Raw genomic sequence first — 25,614 nt, forward strand, 5'->3', positions numbered from 1 at the left:
AGATTTGTGGTGGCCATCTTTCCTTCACTCATCTCTATGCCCAGCGCCAGGATTGATAATTTCTCAGATAAGGCTGAACTACCGAGAGGCGGCTGGTGGCGAGGGGAGGGGTTTTTTCCGCACCTGTATCGGTGTTTTTGGCTGAAACGCTTCGGCAACTGAAAGTTCGGTGCATCCCTACTATCTACCAGTCAATCATAGCCAGGTGACTGGTAGATTGGTCCTGGGCTTGCCAACTTGCTGCCACTGAACCTGGATGACGGCAGAAGTGGCCGTGGAAGGCGAGAGGCAAGGCAGGAGGGAGTAGATGACCGCGGGTATATACCGCATAAGCCAATGCCTCCTCTATAGTGCTGGCTGCAATGTCAGGTGGTATGATACCAACAGCACTCCGCCTCTCATTCCTGGTATTAGGTTCCACACCTGCTGGCAGCGCTGCAACGGTCAATGGGCATAATAGGGTACAGTAAAAGATATATGGGCACAAAAGCATCTATATAGGCACAATAGCATAAAGACGCTATTGTGTCCATATAGATACACAAAAACAGCTATATGGGCACAACATGGCAATTATTCACCATTGGCTGCTGCCTCTGCAGCTAAAGGAGGTAGAGATTGGGGAAGGTAAAACCACAGCTCAACTGCAGGGTTTTACCAACTCCAACCTCACGTGTAAACAGCCGCCAAATGCAACCAAGGGCTAGTTTAAAAATGCGACAGGCACTGCAGCTCCTCTGAAAAGTAATCTAAGCATGTATGACAGGTGGTGAAGAGGCTGATTTAAACCTATAATTTCCATGCAATGCATGCATTTGCAGTTTGGTAGTACAACCATTCTAGGTTTAAACCAGGTGGTGAAGAGGTAACATATCGCCTTTTCACCACTTTTCAAACATCTCTGAAAAGCAATTTTCATGTGGACCACTTTTCAGAGGAGCCTGCTCCACGTTCCTGTGTGGTTTGATTTTGCAACCCATTCATTTGAAGGGGCTGCAAATTGCATCAGGCTGCACAAAAAGTAGTACAACAGTAACCAGAAACCAGCGCTCAAATCTCTCTTGCTGCACTGAAAATATGGAATCAGGCACTTGCTGAGCTGCCGCCCTTGATAGATCGGGGAATCTTGATACTAGCAGAAAAGAACAAAACAGGGCGCACTTTCCTTGTGCATTACCGTGATAATATGAAATTTATAATAAAAACACAAATGCATAATCACAAGCCAAAAATGTCATAAAAACAGAGACAAGGAGTCAAAGGATGCCAGTCATGGACAGCATAGGTCCTCGGGTAACGTGCTGACGCGTTTCGGGAGTCGAACTCCCTTCCTCAGAGCAATAGATGAAAACACAATGCTTATATATAGGACTAAATGGCAGTGAGAACCCCGGCCACTCCCCCTCTGTGCAAAAAGGGGGACAGGATCCTGCAAGTAATGCCCAAAAAAGGGGGGAGAGGTCCCCAAACATATAGTGAGTAACTTTTAGAAGTGAGAGACTTTGACTATAGTGTGGCAATCAATAAACTTAGAAATAGCAATGGTAATGGCCAGGGGCAGACTGACAATTTGGAGACTCAGGCACTGCCCAAGGGCCCGGGGTCAGTAGGGGGCCCCATGAGATGCTCCTGGTACCTTTTTCATAGGCTTTTTTAAGTTTGGCCAAGGACACAGGGGCCCCATGATCCCCTATTGCCCAGGTAATGGCAATGGTATGAAAATAGCAACAAATTGAGACAAATACGCAGAATAAAAGGATAAGCTTTTGTTCATGTCAGAGGTTACATCCACTTTAATTCTCAGTTTTGCCTGGAGAGTACATTTAATCCTAAGCAGTCTGAGAATGTTCATATTTTTATCTACTTCTTATAACACAAGCAGGGGCGGACTGACAACTCATGGGGCCCCTGGGCAATAGGGGATCATGGGGCCCCTGTGTTCTTGCCCAAACTCAAAAAAAGCCTATGAAAAAGGTACCAGGGGCATCTCATGGGGTCCCCTACTGACCCCGGGCCCTCTGGCAGTGCCCGAGTTTCCAAATGGTCAGTCCACCCCTGAACACAAGTACAATTTTTGAAATACACCGATAACATGAAATAACCCATCATGGACAAAAGATGAAAGATGGTACGAAGGAATACCTGGCTGCACAGGAAACCACATATGCCAACCCCAACCCCATACTATGTACCTGTTCTGCTCCTCCAGCTTGCTGAGCAGCTCCAGTTCATCTGGACTGAGGTTCTCCGAGTCTGAGGGGGAGATGCTCAAGGCTGCTGACAAAGATGAATCATCTGGGCTTAGGGCTGGACTGGCCATGTCTACGAGAGGGAGCGGGGCCAGAATGCTCATCTGAAATAACAGGAAATTATCCAGTCAGTGGCTTGAGCAAGAGTGCGACAAAACCAGTGGAAGTTACGGCAGAGACCAAAGTGGATGACTAGGATGAGTTTAAAAACAAAAAAAGTGACAGTTAAAGTACAATACTTATTAAAAGGAAAGTTGGAATGGATTCAGCCAAAGGCTGGACATATTAATAAAGAATTCAGGATCCAGTCAGTCTGATTGAGGGACCAAGAGGAATGTTCTTCCAGTGATAGAAAATGACCTGGCTATAAAAAAAAAAAAAAGTCAGATACAAGTTACATTTTTAGGTATGTTGGCTAGCTAGATTGTGAGATTCGTCCAGTTCTATTAAAAAATGCCCCCTACCCCTCATCCTCATCTACATAGAGATCCCCACATGCCTGCATGGTAGCTACCAACAGTGTTCTATGGGGCCATCTCTTGAATGTCTCCTGCCTTATAGGACCCAGTAGGGAGCTATTGTATAGATGTGGCCAAAGCATTGAAGAACTCTTGGTTTTTGATGTCTGTATGTAATGTGAAAAGGCCACCTGCGATTCACTTGCTCAGCGGGGGATCTGTCCACTGAGAGTGGAGCAAACAGATCACTGGTCTGTGTCTGCTCTGCTTATGCAGAGCAGACACAGACACAGCCAGTTCTGCTCTATGAGCAGTTGCATATAAACAGACCGTGTGTCCATTTACACCCAACTGCCCTCCAATCCAATCCGCCCAGATGAAGGGGAACGGATCCCCTTCTGATTGTCTTCAGTGGATCTCCTCCCTAATTCTCTGACTCAAGGCGCTGGCTCTTAGCAGTTGATGGCCGCTTCATAGAATCCACCCGCAAACTCTCAGAGAATAGAGGGAAGCCACTCATCATAAAAGCTTGTTCAAGTTTATTGAGCTCTCCAATATAAAGATTATTCTACCTGGTTCCCAAAAGCTCCAGCGTCTTTCATTCCATCTAAAGCTTACTCATAGAGTAACCAAGTGGAACAGTCTTACATATTTACATAGTTATTCTGGCTGAAAAAAGATAAACGTCCACCCAGTTTAACCATTTAAAAAAAAAAAGTTATAATCTTACACCCACAGTTGATCCAGAGGAAGGCAAAAAACCCAGCAAAGCATGATCCAATTTGCTCCTGCAGGGGAAAAAATTCCTTCCTGATCCCCTAAGAGGCAATCGGATATTCCCTGGATCAACTTTACCTATAAATGTTAGTATCCAGTTATATTCTGTGTATCTAGGAGAGAATCCAGGACTTTTTAAAGCAATCCACTGAGCTGGCCAGAACCAACTCTTGAGGGAGTCTATTCCACATTTTCACAGCTCTCACTGTGAAGAAACCTTTCCATATTTGGAGATTAAATGTATTTTCCTCCAGACGTAAAGAGTGCCCCCTTGTCCTCTGTGATGACCTCAGGGTGAATAGCTCTACACCGAGTTCACTATATGAACCACTGATGTATTTATACATGGAGATTATATCCCCCTTATGTATTATACATGGAGATCATATCCCCCCTTATGTATTATACATGGAGATCATATCCCCCCTTATGTATTATACATGGAGATCATATCCCCCCTTATGTATTATACATGGATATCATATCCCCCCTTACTCCCCTCTTCTCAAGAGAGAATAAATTCAGTTCCTGTAATCTTTCCTCATAGCTGAGCTCCTCCATGCCTCTTATCAGTTTGGTTGCCCTTCTCTGTACTTTCTCCAGTTCCCCAATGTTCTTTTTGTGAATTGGTGCCCAAAATTGAACTGCATATTCCAGATGAGGTCTTACTAATGATTTGTACCGGGGGAAATATCTCTCTCTCTCTGGAGTCTATACCTCTTTTAATACAAGAGAGGATTTTGCTCGCTTTAGAAACCGCAGCTTGGCATTGCATGCCATTATTAAGCTTGTGATCTACCAGAACTCCCAGATCCTTCTCCACCATTGATTCCCCCAGTTGTACCCCCCCCCCAGTATGTATGATGCATGCATATTCTTAGCCCCCAAGTGCAGAACCTTACATTTATCAACATTAAACCTCATTTGCCACATAGTTGCCCAATTAAACAGTGCATTGAGGTCGGCTTGTAAATTGGAGACATCCTGTAAGGACGTTATTCCACAGCACAGCTTGGTGTCATCTGCAAAGACTGAAATGGGATTTTTAATCTCAGACCCTATATCGGTTATAAATATATTAAAAAGAAAGGGTCCCAATACTGAACCCTGGGGTACACCACTGATGACTGCAGACCATTCAGAGTATGAATCATTAACCACTACTCTCTGAACACAATCTTTTAGCCAGTTTTCTATCCATTTACATACGGATTTTCTAAGCCCCTAGACTGTACCTTACACATTAGCCGTGTGTGGGGAACTGTGTCAAACGCTTTTGCAAAATCCAAGTATACCACGTCCACCGCCACCCCTCTGTCCAAGTATACCACGTACACCGCCACTCCTCTGTCCAAGTATACTACATCCACCACCACCCCTTTGTCCAAGTATACCACGTCCACCCCCACCCCTCTGTCCAAGGTTTTGCTCACCTCCTCATAAAAAGAAATCAGATTTGTTTGACAACTTCTGTCTTTCATGAATCCATGCTGTCTGTTGCTTAAAATATTTTTTTCCAGCAAGAACTCATCTATGTGGTCTTTTATTAAACTCTCCAGTATCTTCCCAACTATAGAAATTAAACTAACAGGTCTAGAATTACTTGGTAAAGATTTTGATCCCTTTTTAAATATTGGCACCACATTGGCCTTACACCAATCCAGTGGTACTATGCCAGTCATTAAATAGTCCCTAAAAATTAGAAACAATGCCTTTGAAATGACAGAGCTCAGTTCTTCAAGGACCCGTGGGTGTATGCCATCCGGTCCAGGTGCTTTATTCACCTTATTCTGTCTAAATATTTTTGGATCATATCAATTGTGAGCCAATGTGGATCATCTGGAGCTGTGTCAATACCATGCCCATTATGGACAAGAGCTCCCCCATGCTCCTTTGTATACACAGAGCTGAAGAAGGTATTTAATAAATTTGCCTTCTCTTTGTCCCCAGTCACCCACTCTAGATTATTTTGTAAAGGGCCTACATGCTCGGACCGAACCTTTTTACTATTAATATATTTGAAGAATTTTTTGGGGTTGGTCCTGCTATCTTTTGCAATCTGCCGTTCATTTTCAATTTTTGTTTCCTTTTTGCATATTCTGTTATATTCTCTGTAATGTTTAAACGATGATAGCATTCCTTCATTTTTATATTTAATAAAAGCCCTTTTCTTATTTTCTATAGCCTTTTTAATTTTGGCCACATAGGTTTGATTTTTAGCCTTATAAACTCGTTTCCCATGAGAATATATTTTGCAGTGTGTTCACATACAGTCTTTTTGAAGAACTCCCATTTCTGTGTTGTGTTCGATGCCAATATTGCCTCCTAGTCTATGTCTTGAAGAGCAGCAATCAGCCTTGGCAAATTTGCTCTCCTAAAGTTGAGCAGTTTTATTTTCCCCATATGTGCCTGTTTACAGCTAACAATAAATGGAATCATGTTATGATCACTGCTACCCAGATGTTCTTTTATATGGACATTCGTAATAAGCTCTGCATGGTTTGAGATTACCAGGTCCAGCAGAGCATCATTCCTAGTTGGGGCCTCTGAACTGTACCATACAATTGTCCTGTAGTAGGTTTATACAATTTTGCCCTTTAACTGTGCCTGCAGTACCATTACTCCAGTAAGGTAGTTAAAATCCCCCATTATTATCACTGTTCCAGCTCTTGCAGCCCTTTTGATCTGTGCAAGGAGCTGAGTTTCCATCACCTCATTAACACTAGGAGGCCTATAACAAACTCCAATGATGACCTTTGTAGTACACATCCCCATGTGCAGTTCCACCCATAATACTCCAGCCTCATCACATTCTTCATCAACTAAGTCCTCTTTCACACTCGCTCTGAGATCACTTCTCACATAGAGACAGAGACAGACACCACAACCTTTCCTTTTTAACCTGTCTCTCCGAAAGAGAATATAGCCAGGAATATTAATGGCCCAGTCACGAGAAGAATGAAGCCAAGATTTGCAATACTAAAAAAATCATAGTTCTCTTCATGCACCAAAGCTTCCAACTCACCTATTTTGCTTGGCAGACTTCTGGCATATTGGAGAGCTCAAAAAACTTGAACAAAGCTTTAAATGAGTGGCTTCCCTTTATTCTCTGACAGTTTGCAGGTAGAATAAAGCAAGCCTGTTGCATTGCCATGCAGGAACCAAGTACAGGTCCATTTTGGGAATGACATTACAGTTGTGTTCCCTGCACACCCTGGCAGAAATCCTGAAATTTTGCCATAGATATTGAAAATATGACTGATCATGTCAAAAAATTATTTGAAGGATAGTGATCATATGAAGCTATTTATTATCACATAATTGTTTGGCTCCTTTCTAAATCATAATGATAATGGAAATCACCCAAATGGCCATTAACAAAAGTTTCCATCTCCTGGAATGTTTGGCCTTGGTACAGACACACAAGGGGACACACACAGGATAAAAAAAGACAATTAAAAGTTTAATTTCCCACATCTGTGGCTTTTTAAAGTGTGTAACAAGGTAATGGAACTTTATAAAAATGGAAAAGGATATAAAAAGATATTGAAAGCCCTGAATAGTACTGCTCAAATACTGGAAAATTCAGGGATCTCTTGATACCAAGGCAAGGTCATGTAGACCAAGAAAGATAGCAGCCACAACTGCCAGAATAATTGTTCGGAATACAAAGAAACCCGGTTAAGTGTGTCAAGGTGTTGTTGGGCATATTGTAATCAGGATTTTTTTGAGTGATTGGCAAAGTAAAGGCTTCTTTCTGGCAACTCGACCATGCAGCTCAATTTTGTTCAAGTATTGTTGTATCGTGCTCCTTGAAAACAGCCACACCGTCTTTTTCTGAAGTAGCCTGTGTTTCTCCTGAGGTTACCTGTGGGTTTTTCTTTGTATCCTGTATAATTCTTCTGGCAGTTGTGGCTGCAATCTTTCTTGGTCTACCAGACTTTGGCTTGGTATCAAGAGATCCCCAAATTTTACACTTCTTAAAAAGTCATTGAACAGTACTGACTGTCACATTCAAGGCTTTAGAAATCTATTTATATCCCTTTTCCATCTTTATAAAGTTCCCTTGTTACATTTACCGTGTTCCCTTTATAAAATTACCTTGTTATGCAGGTCTTTTGACAGTTCTTTTCTGCTTCCCAAGGCTCAGCTTCCAACTAGAGCTAACAAACTCATTGACTATTTATACACAGACACTAACTGCAATTTAAAAAGCCACAGAAGTGGGATATTACCGTTTGCCATTGTCATGTTAATCTGTGTGTGTCACCTTGTGTGTCTGTACCAAGGCCAAACATTTTAGGGGATGGAAACTTTGTGTGATCTCTATTATCATTAGGATTTAAAGGATAAGTTCACCTTTTTAGTAAAAAATTTAAAGTAAAAAAAAAAGTGCAATTATTATTTTTGTCTGCAGGAGCCTGTAAAGCATTGCACCAGCAATCAGCAGATCGCTGGTGCCATGCAGGTCTCCTGCAGATCAGTTAGTATATCTACTTGCTTGTAAGGAATGTATGAGATAGGAAGAATCAATGAACTACCACGGTGCTCCACAGTGCTGTGATAGTTCATTGAGGACTATAAGCCGACAGCAGCAAAGGCGCTCGGGACTTGTAGTATTTCATTCACAGAATCCTCGCTAGCATTCACAGTGTGGGCTGGTCTGCTCATAACTTGTTACACCCTGAATATGGATGTAACATGTTACGAAAGATGAACTTATCCTTTAAAAAGGAGCCAAAAAACTCTGTGATAATGAATGGCTTCGTATGATCACCATCTTTAAATAAAACACAGTTTTTGTCAGGACCAGTCATATTTTCAATATCAATGCCAAAATTTCAGGATTTGTGCCTGGGTTTGCAAACTTTTGAGCACAACTGTACTTCGTATGTATAGGCACCGGAAACACGCCTGTGGAAAACATCAAGATGCAACTAAAGTTCACTCCAAACTAGTAATATATCACATATCATTCATTTCAATGGACTTCACTCTCCTTCACCTGAATGATTGCCAAGAACCAGTCTCACCTCATCCCAACCACAGCGATCTGCATAGCAACAACTCATCACATGATAACGTGTATGACCCACTTACAGCTTTACGGACATCACAGAGTACGGGATCGACGATCCCATAACACACAGCAGTGAGAGGCAGCAGGGACATAGTAGGCGTTGATGTCATGCAACGGGGCAGGATGCAGAGCAATCACCGATGTATGTGAAACCGTATAAAGGAAGTAAACATACGAATGACCAAAAAACAAGAATACGCAGGAGAATATGAAACAGAAAAAAGGGATGGAGAAGGTATTGGGATAGAACAGTGGTGTATTTTGGTTCTGTGCTGCTCTGGGCAAAAAAAAAAAAAAATAATATTAATAAATCGGAGCCCCCCTGGGGGGGGGGGGAGCCTGACACCGACCAACACCACCCCTCCCTTTCCCCCCATAAAGAGAGCCTGACATTGACCAACACCCCTCTCTTTCCCCCCATGAAGAGAGCCTGACATTGACCAACAACACCCCTGCCCACCCAAGAGAGCCTTCCACTAACATAACCCCCCCCCCCACCTTCACAGCTCCGGACATCCCTGGGAACAAGAGTCAGGCTCTGCATACAACAGCAGTCTGCAGCCTCTCTCAGATCCCACCGGGTCTCCGTGCTGCATGTGTCCCTTCTTCTAGGGGGGCGGTGCTGCCCCCCTAAAAAATGCTGCCTTAGGCAAATGCCTTGTTTGCCTTGTGGTAAGTACGCCCCTAGGATAGAATTGAGTAGAACAGTGCTTCGTTAATAAAATATGTAAACCCAACATTTCATATTCCTGATATGTGCCGGCTGTACCATGTACTTATATGGAAAAGTCACAAAGTTAGTCTGGCTGAAAAAAGTTCAACCATAAAAAGTTATAATCCTATACCCACAGTTGATCCAGAGGAAAGCAAAAAAAACCCCCAGTAAAGCATGATCCAATTTGCTCCTGCAGGGGAAAAAAATTCCTTCCTGATCCCCCGAGAGGCAATCGGATATTCCCTGAATCAACTAAGTCTCCTGATCTCTTTGTATTGCTTCCTTTCCGCAAAATCCCTGGTGTTCCTGTCAGTCCCTCTGCTTTCCTAGTAAAAACTGACCACACCAGGCATGAGAGCACAGTGTGGTCAGTTTTCTAGCTGTATTAGGAGCTAATCCAATGATCAGACTTGTGCTGAGACAAGGGGGCACTTCTTCAACCACCGCGACACACACACACACACCTCTCTGCCAATTACTGATGTAAATGAACACTACACTTTTCAATGTCTGCAGTACTTTTTTTGACTCCATTCACAGCATGGATGGAAGAATCTCTCCTGCCCACTATTATCTTCTGTCAATATCAGGAGCCAAACAGCGAGTTCCTTCATCTGACTGGATGCAGCTGCTGTTTGGCTGACAGGTTCATCAGGAACCACCCAACATTTGCTCTGTGTATGGCCATCTACACTCATGTCAGGTCAGGAAATGAAGGGGTAAGTCTACTCCTAGAACTGGCATACTGTAAGGCTCCTTCATACATTGTACAGTGACCGGTGTTTTCCTGCACTGGATAATTGCCAGTCACCACAAGCTTCTCTAGGTGCCTCCTTGTGCGGTGCAGTGATGCCTTCTCTGCAGTGACTTGGATGGCTCTGTATGTCACTGTGCTGCTGTGCAGAGACATGAATGAAGTGTCACTTTGTGCGCTTCAAATAAATAAGTAAATAAATAAACACATGCAATGTATTGAAAATGCTCACTGCAGGGTAAAACTACCAGCTGCCCGCACACTAAAAAGAAGTGTTTAGCATGCAGGCAGTGTGAACGGGCCCTTACTTTGTACAAAAAAGACATTTACTGCATTTACACAGCGCTTTGTTTGTTGGAGTCCCTACCTGTTGATCCTGCCAGCAGATCCAATATGTTTCCACTTCCTTCTACAGGGTGACAATGCTGTTCATTCTCCAGTGAAATCACAGAAGCGGTACTACCCCATGGGAAGTCATAGAATCATAGAACAACATTGACTTATAATTTCAATACTGCAGCTCTAAGACACAACTTGCTATATCCATGTTTGCAGATCAAATCATATAAATCAGATTGGTGCATATGAAGGCATAAACAAATCTCAACACGTTTCTTAGACCAAAAGTCACTACTTCAGGCAGTAGGCCTTATGCAGCCCTTTTCTTGTCTATCTACCAACCATGGGGCACTACCCCTTCCACAGACACCAACCATGGGGCACTACCCCTTCCACCGACACCAACCATGGGGCACTACCCCTTCCACCGACACCAACCATGGGGCCCTACCCCTTCCACCGACACCAACCATGGGGCACTACCCCTTCCACCGACACCAACCATGGGGCACTACCCCTTCCACAGACACCAACCATGGGGCACTACCCCTTCCACCGACACCAACGATGGGGTACTACTCCAACACCCACAGTGGGCGCGCTACTCCTTCCACCGACACCCACAGTGGGCGCGCTACTCCTTCCACCGACACCCACAGTGGGCCGCTACTCCTTCCACCGACAACAACAGTGGGCCGCTTTTCCTTCCGCCGACACCCACAGTGGGCCGCTACTCCTTCCACCGACACCCACAGTGGGCCGCTACTCCTTCCACCGACAACAACAGTGGGCCGCTTTTCCTTCCACCGACACCAACCATGGGGCACTACTCCTTCCACCGACACCAACCATGGGGCACTACTCCTTCCACCGACACCAATCATGGGGCACTACCCCTTCCACCGACACCAACCATGGGGCACTACCCCTTCCACGGACACCAACCATGGGGCACTACCCCTTCCACCGACACCAACCATGGGGCACTACCCCTTCCACCGACACCAACCATGGGGCACTACCCCTTCCACCGACACCAACCATGGGGCACTACCCCTTCCACCGACACCAACCATGGGGCACTACCCCTTCCATCGACACCAACCATGGGGCACTACCCCTTCCACCGACACCAACGATGGGGTACTACTCCTTCCACTGTAAGCAACGATGGGGGAACTACTCCTTCCACTGTAACGAACAATGGGGCACTACTCATTCCACCGACACCAACGATGGGGTACTACTCCTTCCACTGTAAGCAACGATGGGGGAACTACTCCTTCCACTGTAAGCAACGATGGGGCACTACTCCTTCCACCGACACCAACAATGTGGTACTACTCCTTCCACTGTAACCAACAATGGGGCATTACTCCTTCCACCGACACCAACAATGGGGCACTACTCCTTCCACCGACACCAACAATGGGGCACTACTCCTTCTACCGACACCTACAATGGGGCACTACTCTTTCCACCGACACCTACAATGGGGCACTACTCCTTCCACCGACACCAACAATGGGGCACTACTCCTTCCACCGACACCCACAGTGGGCGCGCTACTCCTTCCACCAACACCCACAGTGGGCGCGCTACTCCTTCCACCAACACCCACAGTGGGCGCGCTACTCCTTCCACCAACACCCACAGTGGGCGCGCTACTCCTTCCACCAACACCCACAGTGGGCGCGCTTACTCCTTCCACCAACACCCACAGTGGGCGCGCTACTCCTTCCACCGACACCCACAGTGGGCGCGCTACTCCTTCCACCGACACCCACAGTGGGCGCGCTACTCCTTCCACCGACACCCACAGTGGGCCGCTACTCCTTCCACCGACAACAACAGTGGGCCGCTTTTCCTTCCACCGACACCCACAGTGGGCCGCTACTCCTTCCACCGACACCCACAGTGGGCCGCTACTCCTTCCACCGACAACAACAGTGGGCCGCTACTCCTTCCACCGACAACAACAGTGGGCCGCTACTCCTTCCACCGACAACAACAGTGGGCCGCTTTTCCTTCCACCGACACCAACCATGGGGCACTACCCCTTCCACCGACACCAACCATGGGGCACTACCCCTTCCACCGACACCAACCATGGGACACTACCCCTTCCACCGACACCAACCATGGGGCACTACCCCTTCCACCGACACCAACCATGGGGCACTACCCCTTCCACCGACACCAACCATGGGGCACTACCCCTTCCACCGACACCAACCATGGGGCACTACCCCTTCCACCGACACCAACCATGGGGCACTACCCCTTCCACCGACACCAACCATGGGGCACTACCCCTTCCACCGACACCAACCATGGGGCACTACCCCTTCCACCGACACCAACCATGGGGCACTACCCCTTCCACCGACACCAACCATGGGGCACTACCCCTTCCACCGACACCAACCATGGGGCACTACCCCTTCCACCGACACCAACCATGGGGCACTACCCCTTCCACCGACACCAACCATGGGGCACTACCCCTTCCACTGACACCAACGATGGGGTACTACTCCTTCCACTGTAAGCAACGATGGGGGAACTACTCCTTCCACTGTAACGAACAATGGGGCACTACTCATTCCACCGACACCAACGATGGGGTACTACTCCTTCCACTGTAAGCAACGATGGGGGAACTACTCCTTCCACTGTAAGCAACGATGGGGCACTACTCCTTCCACCGACACCAACAATGTGGTACTACTCCTTCCACTGTAACCAACAATGGGGCATTACTCCTTCCACCGACACCAACAATGGGGCACTACTCCTTCCACCGACGCCAACAATGGGGCACTACTCCTTCCACCGACACCTACAATGGGGCACTACTCCTTCCACCGACACCTACAATGGGGCACTACTCCTTCCACCGACACCAACAATGGGGCACTACTCCTTCCACCGACACCAACAATGGGGCTCTTTTTTCCCCCACTGACACCAACAATGGGGAACCATTCCTAAAAAGTAGGGTATACACAGACTAAACATTCAGCGGGAACCAGGCACATTTTGCTGTGCATCTCTGTCTGTTCGACAGAAGTTGGTCTAATGACTGTCAAAAGGTCCTGCAGGAAAACCAATATTTTATCAGTGCTTGTAGCCAATGGCTGCAATGCTGATCTGTGTATTTGGAAGGGAAGGAGGAAGGGTTGGTAGTCCCTGCTGTCAGAATACAATAGCGCAGTGGTAGAGATACCGCCATCCATTTCACTTATGTGGATGTGCGGATCTGTGAGTTTTTTCGTCAACTTGCTGGTCAAACGAAAAAACTCTGCATGTATATCCTGCTTAATTGCAGTGGTGAGGCAATATTTCCCCTCCTACTGACCATAGGTGCAAAGTTGTGATTTTACTCCTACTGACCACCAGGCCTGAAGCATTGTTTACACTGACTCTGGGGTATAGTCTACTCCCAATGGGCCACAATCTGCCCCCACCTCCCCAAAGTCTATAGGACGGTAAACTGGCCCTTTGTTTAGAAGTTATGGAGACACCGATATCCTGCTTTGTACAAATCTTTGAAATATTTATATAAAATTATTTTTAAAAGTTTAACTTTCTGAAATCTCTATGTTAGTACTTTGACAGTTTCATTTTTCCATTAAGGCTCCTCACATTGGACACAGATTACAAAAACAGAAACCTTTTTTTTCTACAATGCGCATTGGACGCAAACAGCCCCATGGAAAACAATGACTAACCTGTACACATGTTAATGCGTGTTCCCATACTGCGGGTTTGAATGGATCCTAACAATTACAGCATTGCTACTTCTCCTTTCTAGCAAACCCTGCTGATATGTCATTATTTCAACCTGTAATTTTGATTCCAGTAGTGGCTTAAATGCATTAAGGGCTGATTTTTAGTTTTACGAACTGCTACAAGAAACAAAATCACAGTCAACGAATAACAATAAACCAGCGGAATTAGCAGAGAAGTCTCTTAGATTGTAAGCTCCAAGGATCAGGGCCAGGGGCGGACTGACAACTCATGGAGCCCCGGGCAATAGGAGCAGTGCCCGAGTTTCCAAATGGTCCGTCCGCCCCTAGACACACACACACACACATACATACACGTGTGTGTGTGTGTAGGGGCGGACTGACCATTTGGAAACTCGGGCACTGCCCTTGGCCCGGGGTCAGTAGGGGGCCCCATGACATGCCCCTGGTACCTTTTTGGTAGGCTTTTTTGAGTTTGGACAAGGACACAGGGGCCCCATGATCCCCATGAGTTGTCAGTCCGCCCCCGATATATATATATATATATATATATATATATATATATATATATATATATTTGGAGGCTCTAGGTAGAGTTGCAATTATATAGATACTGGTATTGGTGCTCGGTGCAAATGCTCTGATACCTGAAACCGATACCTTCAGGCTCGGTTCTTTCAGCTGTCAGTGAGATTCCCCTGCTGATAGCGTCCTTAACAACCAATGACTCATTCAGTTATGAGCGGGGTTACCCAACTAACAGCTGAAGAGTAAACAAAAGAAATGTCCTGGCACGTGGAGGGGCCATTAACCACTTGTCCTCCTGAGGATTTACCCCCCCCCCCCTTCCTGACCAGGCCATTTTTTGCATTGAGGTGCTGCGTTACTTTGACAACTGCATGGTCATGCAACGCTGCACCCAAATGAAATGTATGTCCTTTTTTCCCCACAAATTGAGATTTCTTTCAGTGGTATTTGATCGCCTGTGCATTTTTTATTTTTTGAGCTATAAAATTACTTTTTGCTATTAAACAAGTCCAGTAAAAAAAAAAAAATCACTTTTCATCATAAATTTACACCAAAATGTATTCTGCTACATGTCTTTGCTGGGACCAGGTGATTGACAGCCATGGCTGTGAATGGCGGCGCGGGTAGCGCTACCCAGAAATGCAAAATCACGTATATATACGTGATTTTGCACACCCTTGCCACTCTGTAGCATTATTTCTGCTACAGGGCAGTTTGGAAGTGGTTAAAAAAAGAAGAGGAAAAAAAAAACAATGTTTATCAACAACATTGCTCAGCCACAAAAACAAAAAGATACAAAATGAAACAATGTTTCTTTTTATCCATTTACTCCTCTACAGATCAGAGGAATGAACTTCCATCTGCAGAGGACGACAGTTAAAAGCAAGGTTTTTTTTTTTTCCAAATTAAGTGTTCCTCTATTTAGTCTTTTATTAACCCTTAATTTACTTCAATCAGCCCTAATTAACTACTTATTCTCCTTCTCCATTTAATTATTATTTTCCTTGCTGATTTTTTTTTTGTTCATTTCTATTTTATAAACTATGAACCGCCTGCCCTGCGGAAGATTTAACACCCCCCCTTCCTTACCAGGCCATTTTTTGCGATAGAACACTGCATTACTTTAATTGACAATTGAGCAGTCATGCAACGCTGTACATAAATTAAATTTGTCATTTTTTTCCACAAATAGAGCTTTCTTTTGGTGGTATTTGATCACCACAATTTTTTTTGTGCTATGAATAAAAAAAGACAGACAATTAAAAATATATATTTATTATTATATATAAAATAATATTTATTTTCTGCATAAAACATATCTAACAAAAAAGATAATAACATAAATTTAGGCCAAAATGTATTCTGCTACATATTTTTGGTTAAAAAATTCCCAATAAGTGTATATTGATTAGTTTGCACAAAAGTTAAAAAGATCAGCGACTTATAGCGGGACTGTGATATTGTGGCGGACATTTTTACACTAACCAGTGACACCAATACAGTGATCAGTACTAAACGTATGCACTGACACTGTACTAATGACACTGGTTGGGAAGGGGTTAAACAGCTATGGCGATCAAAGGGTCAACTGTGCCTAGCTATGTGATTTGTGTACTATATATATGGTGCTTTTACTAGGCAATCTGCTAGAGTTTACTACCTGCTTCTCAGGGAAAGAAAGTCAAGCAAATCACAGCTGTTTACATAGGCAGAGCTGTGTCCTGTCAGTCTCCTCGGTGATCAACAGGTGCTAGCACTCATCCATTGGCTGGCACCCGTTGATCGACTTCTGCTGTGACAAATCACAGCAGAAGCGGCGCGCTGGATGCGTGCGCCTCCTACACCAGGAAGTGCAGAATTATGTTTATATATGTGATTCTGCACAGGATGGCCGCCCTATAGCATTAAATCTGCTATGGGGCAGTTGTCAACAGGTTAATAACATTTTTTTTGTTTGTTTTGTTCATTAATATTTTAAACCTTTAACATATATTTACACGTTTCACATTAAAAAAGTGCAAAATTGAAAAAAAATTATTTCATTTGTAAATAACTTTTCAATGCTTTCTACCAGAATCATACTTTTTGTGACTTTTTAAATAGGACAAATTACAGAATAAAATCTGTACGTTTTATGCGCAGTAACACTATTTATTTTTTTAGAGCCAGCAGTGTGAGCTATCAGCTCCTGCTGCTGTCAATCAAAGCCTGAGAGCAGGGGGCGGGGCCAAGCCATGCTGTGTGTGTCTATGGATGCACATTGCCTGGCTCAGGACCATGCCCACCCGTGAACCCTCAAAGGAAGTGACTTTCTATGGTTGCGCACAAAGAACAGGAGCCATGAGCACCAGCAGAGAACCCTAGAAGAGGAGGTTCAGGGATGCTCTGTGCAATACCATTACACAGAGCAGGTATGTATAAGATTGTTTGTTTGTTTTTTTCTTTATAATCACTTTAATGCATAGACTGTATTAAAGGCAAAAAAAAACTTTTTTTTCCCCATTTAAGAACCTCTGTAACCCAGCCATACCCTAGTACATCAGTGAACAAATATTTGTACAAAAAATTCTCACTATGTTTAAATGTCATTGGATGCATTTCAAACTTTTGCCGTTTCAGTGTAGCACACTTTTTCTTTTTTTAACCACTTCAATACCAGGCACTTTCACCCCCTTCCTGCCCAGGCCAATTTTCAGCTATCGCACTGATGACAATTGCGCAGTCATGCAACACTGTATCCATATGAAATTGTTATACATTTTTTTTCCACACAAATAGAGATTTCTTTTGGTACTATTTAATTACTACTGGGTTTTTTATTTTTTGCTAAACAAAAAAAACAAAGACTGAACATTTTGGAAATTTTTCTTAGTTTCTGTGAAAACAATTTGCAAATAAGTAATTTTTCTTCTTCACTGATGAGGCTGCACTGATGACCAGTGCCAACAATGTACTGTCAGGCTTGCTGGTTATCAGCTCCTCTTTCCTCATATAGTGACTGAGTGTGAGGAAAAAAAATGCCAATAAGTGGTTGGGCACAGTTGATCACGAGGTAATGGGATGCTGTGATTGGCCCTTTACCGTGATCTGCTGTGTCCAAAGGATGATCCCAAAGCTAGAAAGCTGTGCTGTAGCCATCTTACAGCTATAGCGTGGTAGGCAAGTGGTTAAACTTTATTTTAAGTGCACAAAGTGACCATTCATGCCTCTGCACAACTGCGGGGTGCATTTCCCTATGGTGCGGTGACACGCGGTGCTTGCCGGTGTTGCAATGCAAACAGGGCACATAGCAAACTATTGTTTTCCATGTGTCCGATCAGTGACTGGCATATATCCAGTGCAGGAAACCTCTGGTCACCGCACTGTGTGAACAAAACCTAAAGCTCTACCTTCTTGATTCTCATTCCACAATACGAATCTTTCCTTCCTATCAAACAATCTGCAAAAATTATAAAGGTGATCATTTTATTTTTAATGTAGACCCCCCCCCCTTTTGAACATAGCCCCAAGCCGCCTTCTTCTTTTGTGACATCATCAGGAGCCAGCTGTCTCTTCCTGGTTCTTGCAGGCGGCCCCCTGATGACGCACTGTGGTGGATTTGCATTATCACGCAAGTCTCCAGTATCTCCGAGTCAATTATCTGAAGACATGCATGCATCGCGGTGCATCATCAGGGGGCCAGCAGCAAGAACCAGGAATACACAGCTGCCTCCAGATGATGTCAGAAGGGAAGATGGCGGTGCAGGACCTGGTGAGTACAGCTGAGAAATGCTGGAGTTGTTGGGTGACTAGGTTTATTGTGGGAAAAAACAGCCAACCAGGTAAAAAATACACAGAGGGGTGACATTCCCATTAAGTTGAAATTTCCATCCAGACCTTACACAAGGCTGACCGTCTCCCCCGATTGCCATGTGCCGGTACTGGGCCAATCACACAGAACCAGAGCTGTCCCAGGAGCAAGTCACTCTCCTCCATACCTGGAAGTATGGAAGATTGTTCAACCTGCCTGCAGCTGACTTGAAGGAAGGGAGGGGGGGTAGGGGGAGCGAAGAAAGGCAAGTATACACTGCGGGGGCAAAAGGACAACCAGTACGACTTAAGCAGGAAATATGAGCAAAGGAAGATGGATGATTATAGGTGGGGGCACAAAAGTCAGCTAGGATAATATAGATAGTGAGGTAGGTATCCCAGGTGTACATAGAGGAGGGGTGCAGTGAGGTAGGTGTCCCAGGTGTACATAGAGGAGGGGTGCAGTGAGGTAGGTGTCCCAGGTGTACATAGAGGAGGGATGCAGTGAGGTAGGTGTCCCAGGTGTATGTAGGAGGAGGGATGCGGGGAGGTGGGCACGCCAGCTATATACGGGGAGGTGGGCACGCCAGCTATATACGGGGAGGTGGGCACGCCAGCTATATACAGGGGGAGGCGGGCACCCCAGGTATACACGGGGAGGCGGGCACCCCAGGTATACACGGGGAGGCGGGCACCCCAGGTATACACGGGGAGGCGGGCACCCCAGGTATATACAATAAGGTGGGCACCCCAGGTATATACAATGAAGTGAGTACACCAGGTATATACAATGAGGCGGGCACACCAGGTATACACGGGGAGGCGGGCACACCAGGTATATACAATGAGGCGGGCACACCAGGTATACACGGGGAGGTGGGCACACCAGGTATACACGGGGAGGCGGGCACACCAGGTATACACGGGGAGGCGGGCACACCAGGTATACACGGGGAGGCGGGCACACCAGGTATACACGGGGAGGCGGGCACACCAGGTATACACGGGGAGGCGGGCACACCAGGTATACACGGGGAGGCGGGCACACCAGGTATACACGGGGAGGCGGGCACACCAGGTATACACGGGGAGGCGGGCACACCAGGTATACACGGGGAGGCGGGCACACCAGGTATATACAATGAAGTGAGTACACCAGGTATACACGGGGAGGTGGGCACCCCAGGTATATACAATAAGGTGGGCACACCAGGTATACACGGGGAGGTGGGCACACCAGATATATACAATGAGGTGGGTACACCAGGTATACACGGGGAGGCGGGCACACCAGGTATATACAATGAGGTGGGTACACCAGGTATATACAATGAGGCGGGCACACCAGATATACACGGGGAGGCGGGCACACCAGATATACACGGGGAGGCGGGCACACCAGATATACACGGGGAGGTGGGCACACCAGGTATATACAATAAGGTGGGCACACCAGGTATATACAATGAAGTGAGTACACCAGGTATACACGGGGAGGTGGGCACCCCAGGTATATACAATAAGGTGGGCACACCAGGTATACACGAGGAGGTGGGCACACCAGGTATATACAATGAGATGGGTACACCAGGTATACACGGGGAGGTGGGCACCCCAGGTATATACAATAAGGTGGGCACACCAGGTATATACAATGAAGTGAGTACACCAGGTATACACGGGGAGGTGGGCACCCCAGGTATATACAATAAGGTGGGCACACCAGGTATACACGGGGAGGCGGGCACACCAGGTATACACGGGGAGGCGGGCACACCAGGTATACACGGGGAGGCGGGCACACCAGGTATACACGGGGAGGCGGGCACACCAGGTATACACGGGGAGGCGGGCACACCAGGTATATACAATGAGGCGGGCACACCAGGAATATACAATGAGGTGGGCACACCAGGTATATACAATGAGGTGGGCACACCAGGTATACACGGGGAGGCGGGCACACCAGGTATACACGGGGAGGCGGGCACACCAGGTATACACGGGGAGGCGGGCACACCAGGTATATACAATGAGGTGGGCACACCAGGTATACACGGGGAGGCAGGCACACCAGGTATACACGGGGAGGCGGGCACACCAGGTATACACGGGGAGGCGGGCACACCAGGTATACACGGGGAGGCGGGCACACCAGGTATACACGGGGAGGCGGGCACACCAGGTATACACGGGGAGGTGGGCACACCAGGTATACACGGGGAGGCGGGCACACCAGGTATACACGGGGAGGCGGGCACACCAGGTATACACGGGGAGGCGGGCACACCAGGTATACACGGGGAGGTGGGCACACCAGGTATATACAATGAGGTGGGCACCCCAGGTATATACAATGAGGTGGGCACACCAGGTATACACGGGGAGGTGGGCACACCAGGGATGATGCAGAGGGATGTGATGACACCATCTCTTGCTCTCTCAGGGTTGATGAGGTCACACACATCTGGATGCTCCCACACATGACGTCACGGACACACACAGCCAGGCTCTGCGCATCTCTCCTCCCGGGGACGTCCAGCCACCCATGTTCTGTCACACACAGACGTCTCGTCCATCACACCGGGTACATAAGGTAGGTAGCTCGGTCTCACCTATTGCCCCCAGGTCCCCGCCGCCGCTGTCACGCAGCTCCACCCTCCCCGGGGCTCGACAGCACCGAGCGGCGGAGAAATCAGACACACAGCATGTCTCCGCCTCCTTCTGACGTCCAATACAGACGACCAATGACGTGCCTACGTTCAATGGATTGATTAGTTCATCCACCTATGAAAAGCCAAACCGGTGACAGGGGGACGAAGCCAAGAACGCCGCAAGTGTAACCAATCAGGGGTCAGAAAGGGGATGCAGAGCCAATAGGCGAACCGTATTATGACAGGTGGGCGGAATTTAGCGAGGGCGGTAATTGCGGTGGGGCTTCTGGAGGAGCTCTGGGTTCTCTCCTAGCGTGCACACTCCCGTGCCTCCTGTCCGCGTGCCCGCATAAACCTGTCTGTACTGCGCAAGTGCCAAAAAATTGTGTATGCGCTCTTGAGCGTCTGTGCCAAGTCACATGACCCTGCCGCAACCACGCCTTCTCAGTCTTCATAGACGTAGTAATAGCCTTTGTCGTAGTGGTCTGGCCTGTACTTCCGGGTTGCTGTCATTATTCCCCTCCCAGCTCTGTGTGAAAATATTAACTCCCACATGAAATAGATGAAGGAAATATAAAATCCCAAATACTAAAACATAATACATTGCAGTGTACCAATTCTTCAAAATGTTTCCGTTATGAAGGGTCTGTCCACCTTCACCACCTAAGCAGATAAGCCGTGGTGCACACTTGTGCGACATGAAAGTCGCACCACTTTGCTGTACCACGTCTTCTCCCTGGAAACGCGCACATGAGAACGCAGCCTAAGCGGTAATGCAAGCGTCACGCTCATTGCTGTGTGTTTTCTAAATGCACACCAAAATGTGTGTTTTAACGCAGGTTGCCGTATATTTGGAAACGCGCAGACGCAAACGAATGGTAACGCAAAGGCAAAGTGTGCAACTTCTTGCGGGTTGACATGAATTCAGAAAGGTGCAGATGCAAATGAGTGGTAACGCAAGCACAACCCACATTTTGGAAATGCACAGCAAAACGCGCGTTTTCTTTGCAGGTTGTCACGTGTTTGGAAACATGCAGATGAGTAACACAAGCTCAAGGCCCATTTCTGCGTGTTTTCAAAACACACAGCTAAGTGCGCATTTTCCTTGATAGTTTCTGTGCACTTGGAAACGCAGCCTAAATGGCAACACAAGCGCGGCGTGCATTTCCGTGCGTTTTCGAAATGCACAGCACAGCGCGTGTTTTGTTTGTGAATTGCTGCACTTTCAGGAAACGCACAGATGAAAATGTGTGTGTTCTGAAAATGCGCAACAACACATTGTGTTGCTATTTAGGTTGCGTTCATATCTGCGCGTTTCTTAACCTGTGTTGCGTGTTTTCTGTGTGGGTTTCCACGTGTTTGGAAACACACAGATGTGAACGCAGCATAAATGGCAAAGTAATGCGTGCTTGTCGTGCATTTCTAAAACGTGGCAAGGTGCATGCTTTCTGTGCCGGTTGCTGCCGGTTTGGAAATGCGCAGATGTAAATGCAGTCTCAGGGGCGGACTGACAACTCATGGGGCCCCCGGGCAATAGGGGATCATGGGGCCCCTGTGTCCTCGACCACACTCAAACCACATACAAAAAAGCCTACGAAAGGTACCAGGGGCATCTCACGGGGCCCCTTACTGACCCCGGGCCCTTGGGCAGAGCCCGAGTTTCCGAATGGTCAGTCCGCCCCTGTAAGCAGGCTAGTTGTTAATGACACCCAAATCATAGCAGACGTGTGTTTTGCTGCGTGCCAAAATGAGCTACAAACATGCCAAAATGTGCAACGCTCCAACAGCGAAAATGTTTTTGAGCTACTTTGGGGCATCTGTTCTATGTAGGCCTATGCCCTATGCATGATGCATATTTAGGTGGAAAAAAAGCACAAAAAAAATGTGAACGGGAATTGTTTCCAATATGCTCATCTGTGAATGGGAGGTGCTAGGGAGGAAGTATTTAGGCAGCAAGGATGACCAGGGAGGAGAGGTGAGGGTTAAAAAAAAAACCTGATCCTTCAAAGTGTCATTCTTATCTATACTGATAGACGTCTGTGAGATAACATAGAAGTCTATGAGGCCAAAATTTGAAATTTTCCCCTGCTCTAGAACTTTGGAGAAAGATCTAGAGGCAGTGGGCAGATCTGAGGAGTGGCTGGTCTGTGTTCTTAGAGGATCCTGGCCAATCCCCAAAAGGAGGCTTGGTAGGGGGCCGGGATAGCCTTTAGGATTAACCAAGCCTGCTCAGTAGCAGGGAGTTGGAGAGCAGCTGGAGGAGAGTTGAGGATGTGAGGATGGAGGCAGGAACCTGGGAGGGAGCCCAGATGAAAAGGGGCTCACCTACAGGCAGAGGACCCTGGAAGGAGGAAAGCTCTGGACTTTCTTGGCCCCCTGAGAGAGGACTACCTGCGAGGCAGGGAAGGAGCAGCCCAGCTAAAAGGCCTGGTAACAACCACTGACCCAGCAGCAACACAGAAGGACTGAGTGAGTAGACCTGCACCCCCTGGGCAAGATGAAGAAGGACCGCTTCTTTTAAAGTGACAGGTACTGGATCCCCTGCTCAGGGATTTCTTCAGGCAGCCAGATAGAGGAGTATCTGGGGTTTGGGGTGGTACAACAGGAGAGGCTGACTAGCTCTCCACGAATAGGATTTTTGTGTGAAGACTTGTACATACAGTCATGGCCGAAATTGTTGGCACCCTTGATATTTCTCCAGGAAATCATGTATTTCTCACGAAACGTATTGCATTAACACATGTTTTGCTATACACATGTTTATTCCCTTTGTGTGTATTGGGACAAAACAAAAAAAGGGAGGAAAGAAAGCAAATTCGACATAATGTCACACAAACCTCCAAAAATGGGCTGGACAAAAGTATTGGCACCCTTTCACAACTGCGGATAAATAAGAATGTTACAAGCATGTGATGCTCCTGTAAACTCACCTGGGGCAAGTAACAGGTGTGAGCAATATAGAAATCACACCTGAAAGCAGATAAAAAGGAGAGACGTTCACTTAACCTTTGCATTGTGTGTCTGTCTGTGCCACACTAAGCATGGACAACAGAAAGAGGAGACGAGAACTGTCTGAGGACCTGAGAACCAAAATTGTGGCAAAATATCAACAATCTCAAGGTTACAAGTCCATCTCCAGAGAACTAGATTTGCCTTTGTCCACAGTGCGCAACATTATCAAGAAGTTTGCAACCCATGGCACTGTAGCTAATCTCCCTGGTCGTGGACGGATGAGGAAAATTGATGAAAGATTGCAACGCAGAATAGTCCGGATGGTGGATAAGCAGCCCCAAACATGTTCCAAAGACATTCAAGCTGTCCTGCAGGCTCAGGGAGCATCAGTGTCAGCGCGAACTATCCGTCGACATTTAAATGAAATGAAACGCTATGGCAGGAGACCCAGGAGGACCCCACTGCTGACACAGAGACATAAAAAAGCAAGACTACAGTTTGCCAAAATGTACTTGAGTAAGCCAAAAGCCTTCTGGGAAAACGTCTTGTGGACAGATGAGACCAAGATAGAGCTTTTCGGTAAAGCACATCATTCTACTGTTTACCGAAAACGGAATGAGGCCTACAAAGAACAAAACACAGTACCTACGGTAAAATATGGTGGAGGTTCAATGATGTTTTGGGGTTGTTTTGCTGCCTCTGGCACTGGGTGCCTTGACTGTGTGCAAGGCATCATGAAATCTGAGGATTACCAAAGGATTTTGGGTCGCACTGTAGGGCCCAGTGTCAGAAAGCTGGGTTTGCGTCCAAGATCCTGGGTCTTCCAGCAGGACAATGACCCCAAACATACGTCAAAAAGCACTCAGAAATGGATGGCAAAGAAGCGCTGGAGAGTTCTGAAGTGGCCAGCAATGAGCCCAGATCTAAATCCCATTGAACACCTGTGGAGAGATCTTAAAATTGCTGTTGGGAAAAGGTGTCCTTCCAATAAGAGAGACCTGGAGCTGTTTGCAAAGGAAGAGTGGTCCAAAATTCCGGGTGAGAGGTGTCAGAAGCTTATTGATGGTTATAGGAAGCGACTGATTTCAGTTATGTTTTCCAAAGGGTGTGCAACCAAATATTAAGTTAAGGGTGCCAATACTTTTGTCCAGCCCATTTTTGGGGTTTTGTGTGACATTATGTCATATTTGCTTTTCTGCCTCTGTTTTATATTTGTTCCAATACATACAAAGGGAATAAACATGTGTATAGCAAAACATGTGTTAATGCAATACCTTTTTTGTGTGAAATACTTGATTTTCAGGAAAAATATCAAGGGTGCCAACAATTTCGGCCATGACTGTAGTTCAGGAACATTGTCCTCAGTTACAGTTCTGTTGGGTATCCCGTATACTGCTAACCCTCTCCAAGTTTTAAATCCCCTGATAAAATCACAAAAACAAAGCTCAAGGACTAATTTCTGATGCCTGGATGCAAGTCTATGTGGAGATACGTGTTGCCTGACTGTGCAGGACTAAAGGGGGACTCAAAACCTCAGCAACTCCTAAGGGGGTAGTGCTACAATATG

At 46.4% G+C, this 25,614-nt stretch overlaps 1 protein-coding gene across 3 annotated transcripts in view; it reads right to left on the reverse strand.

Annotated features, from left to right (window-relative positions):
- EVI5L (ecotropic viral integration site 5 like) overlaps positions 1–21,237 on the reverse strand; it is an 87,165-nt gene extending 65,928 nt beyond the window's left edge. The window contains exons 1-2 of one of the 3 annotated variants that reach the window (XM_089661238.1): positions 21,057–21,237; positions 2,193–2,353 (exon numbers count right to left, since the gene is read on the reverse strand). In XM_089661238.1, the coding sequence (XP_089517364.1) occupies positions 2,193–2,353 (161 nt within the window). In that variant the 5' untranslated portion in view covers positions 21,057–21,237. The remainder of the gene's footprint in view (positions 1–2,192; positions 2,354–21,056) is intronic. The other 2 variants (XM_089661239.1, XM_089661237.1) reach the window with 2 other exon arrangements.
- Between the last annotated feature and the right edge of the window lie 4,377 nt (positions 21,238–25,614).

This window comes from Staurois parvus, unplaced genomic scaffold, assembly GCF_062004578.1.
Source record: "Staurois parvus isolate SC_StPar_1 unplaced genomic scaffold, SC_StPar_1.0 ptg001328l, whole genome shotgun sequence".
In the NCBI taxonomy this organism is placed as follows: domain Eukaryota; kingdom Metazoa; phylum Chordata; class Amphibia; order Anura; family Ranidae; genus Staurois; species Staurois parvus.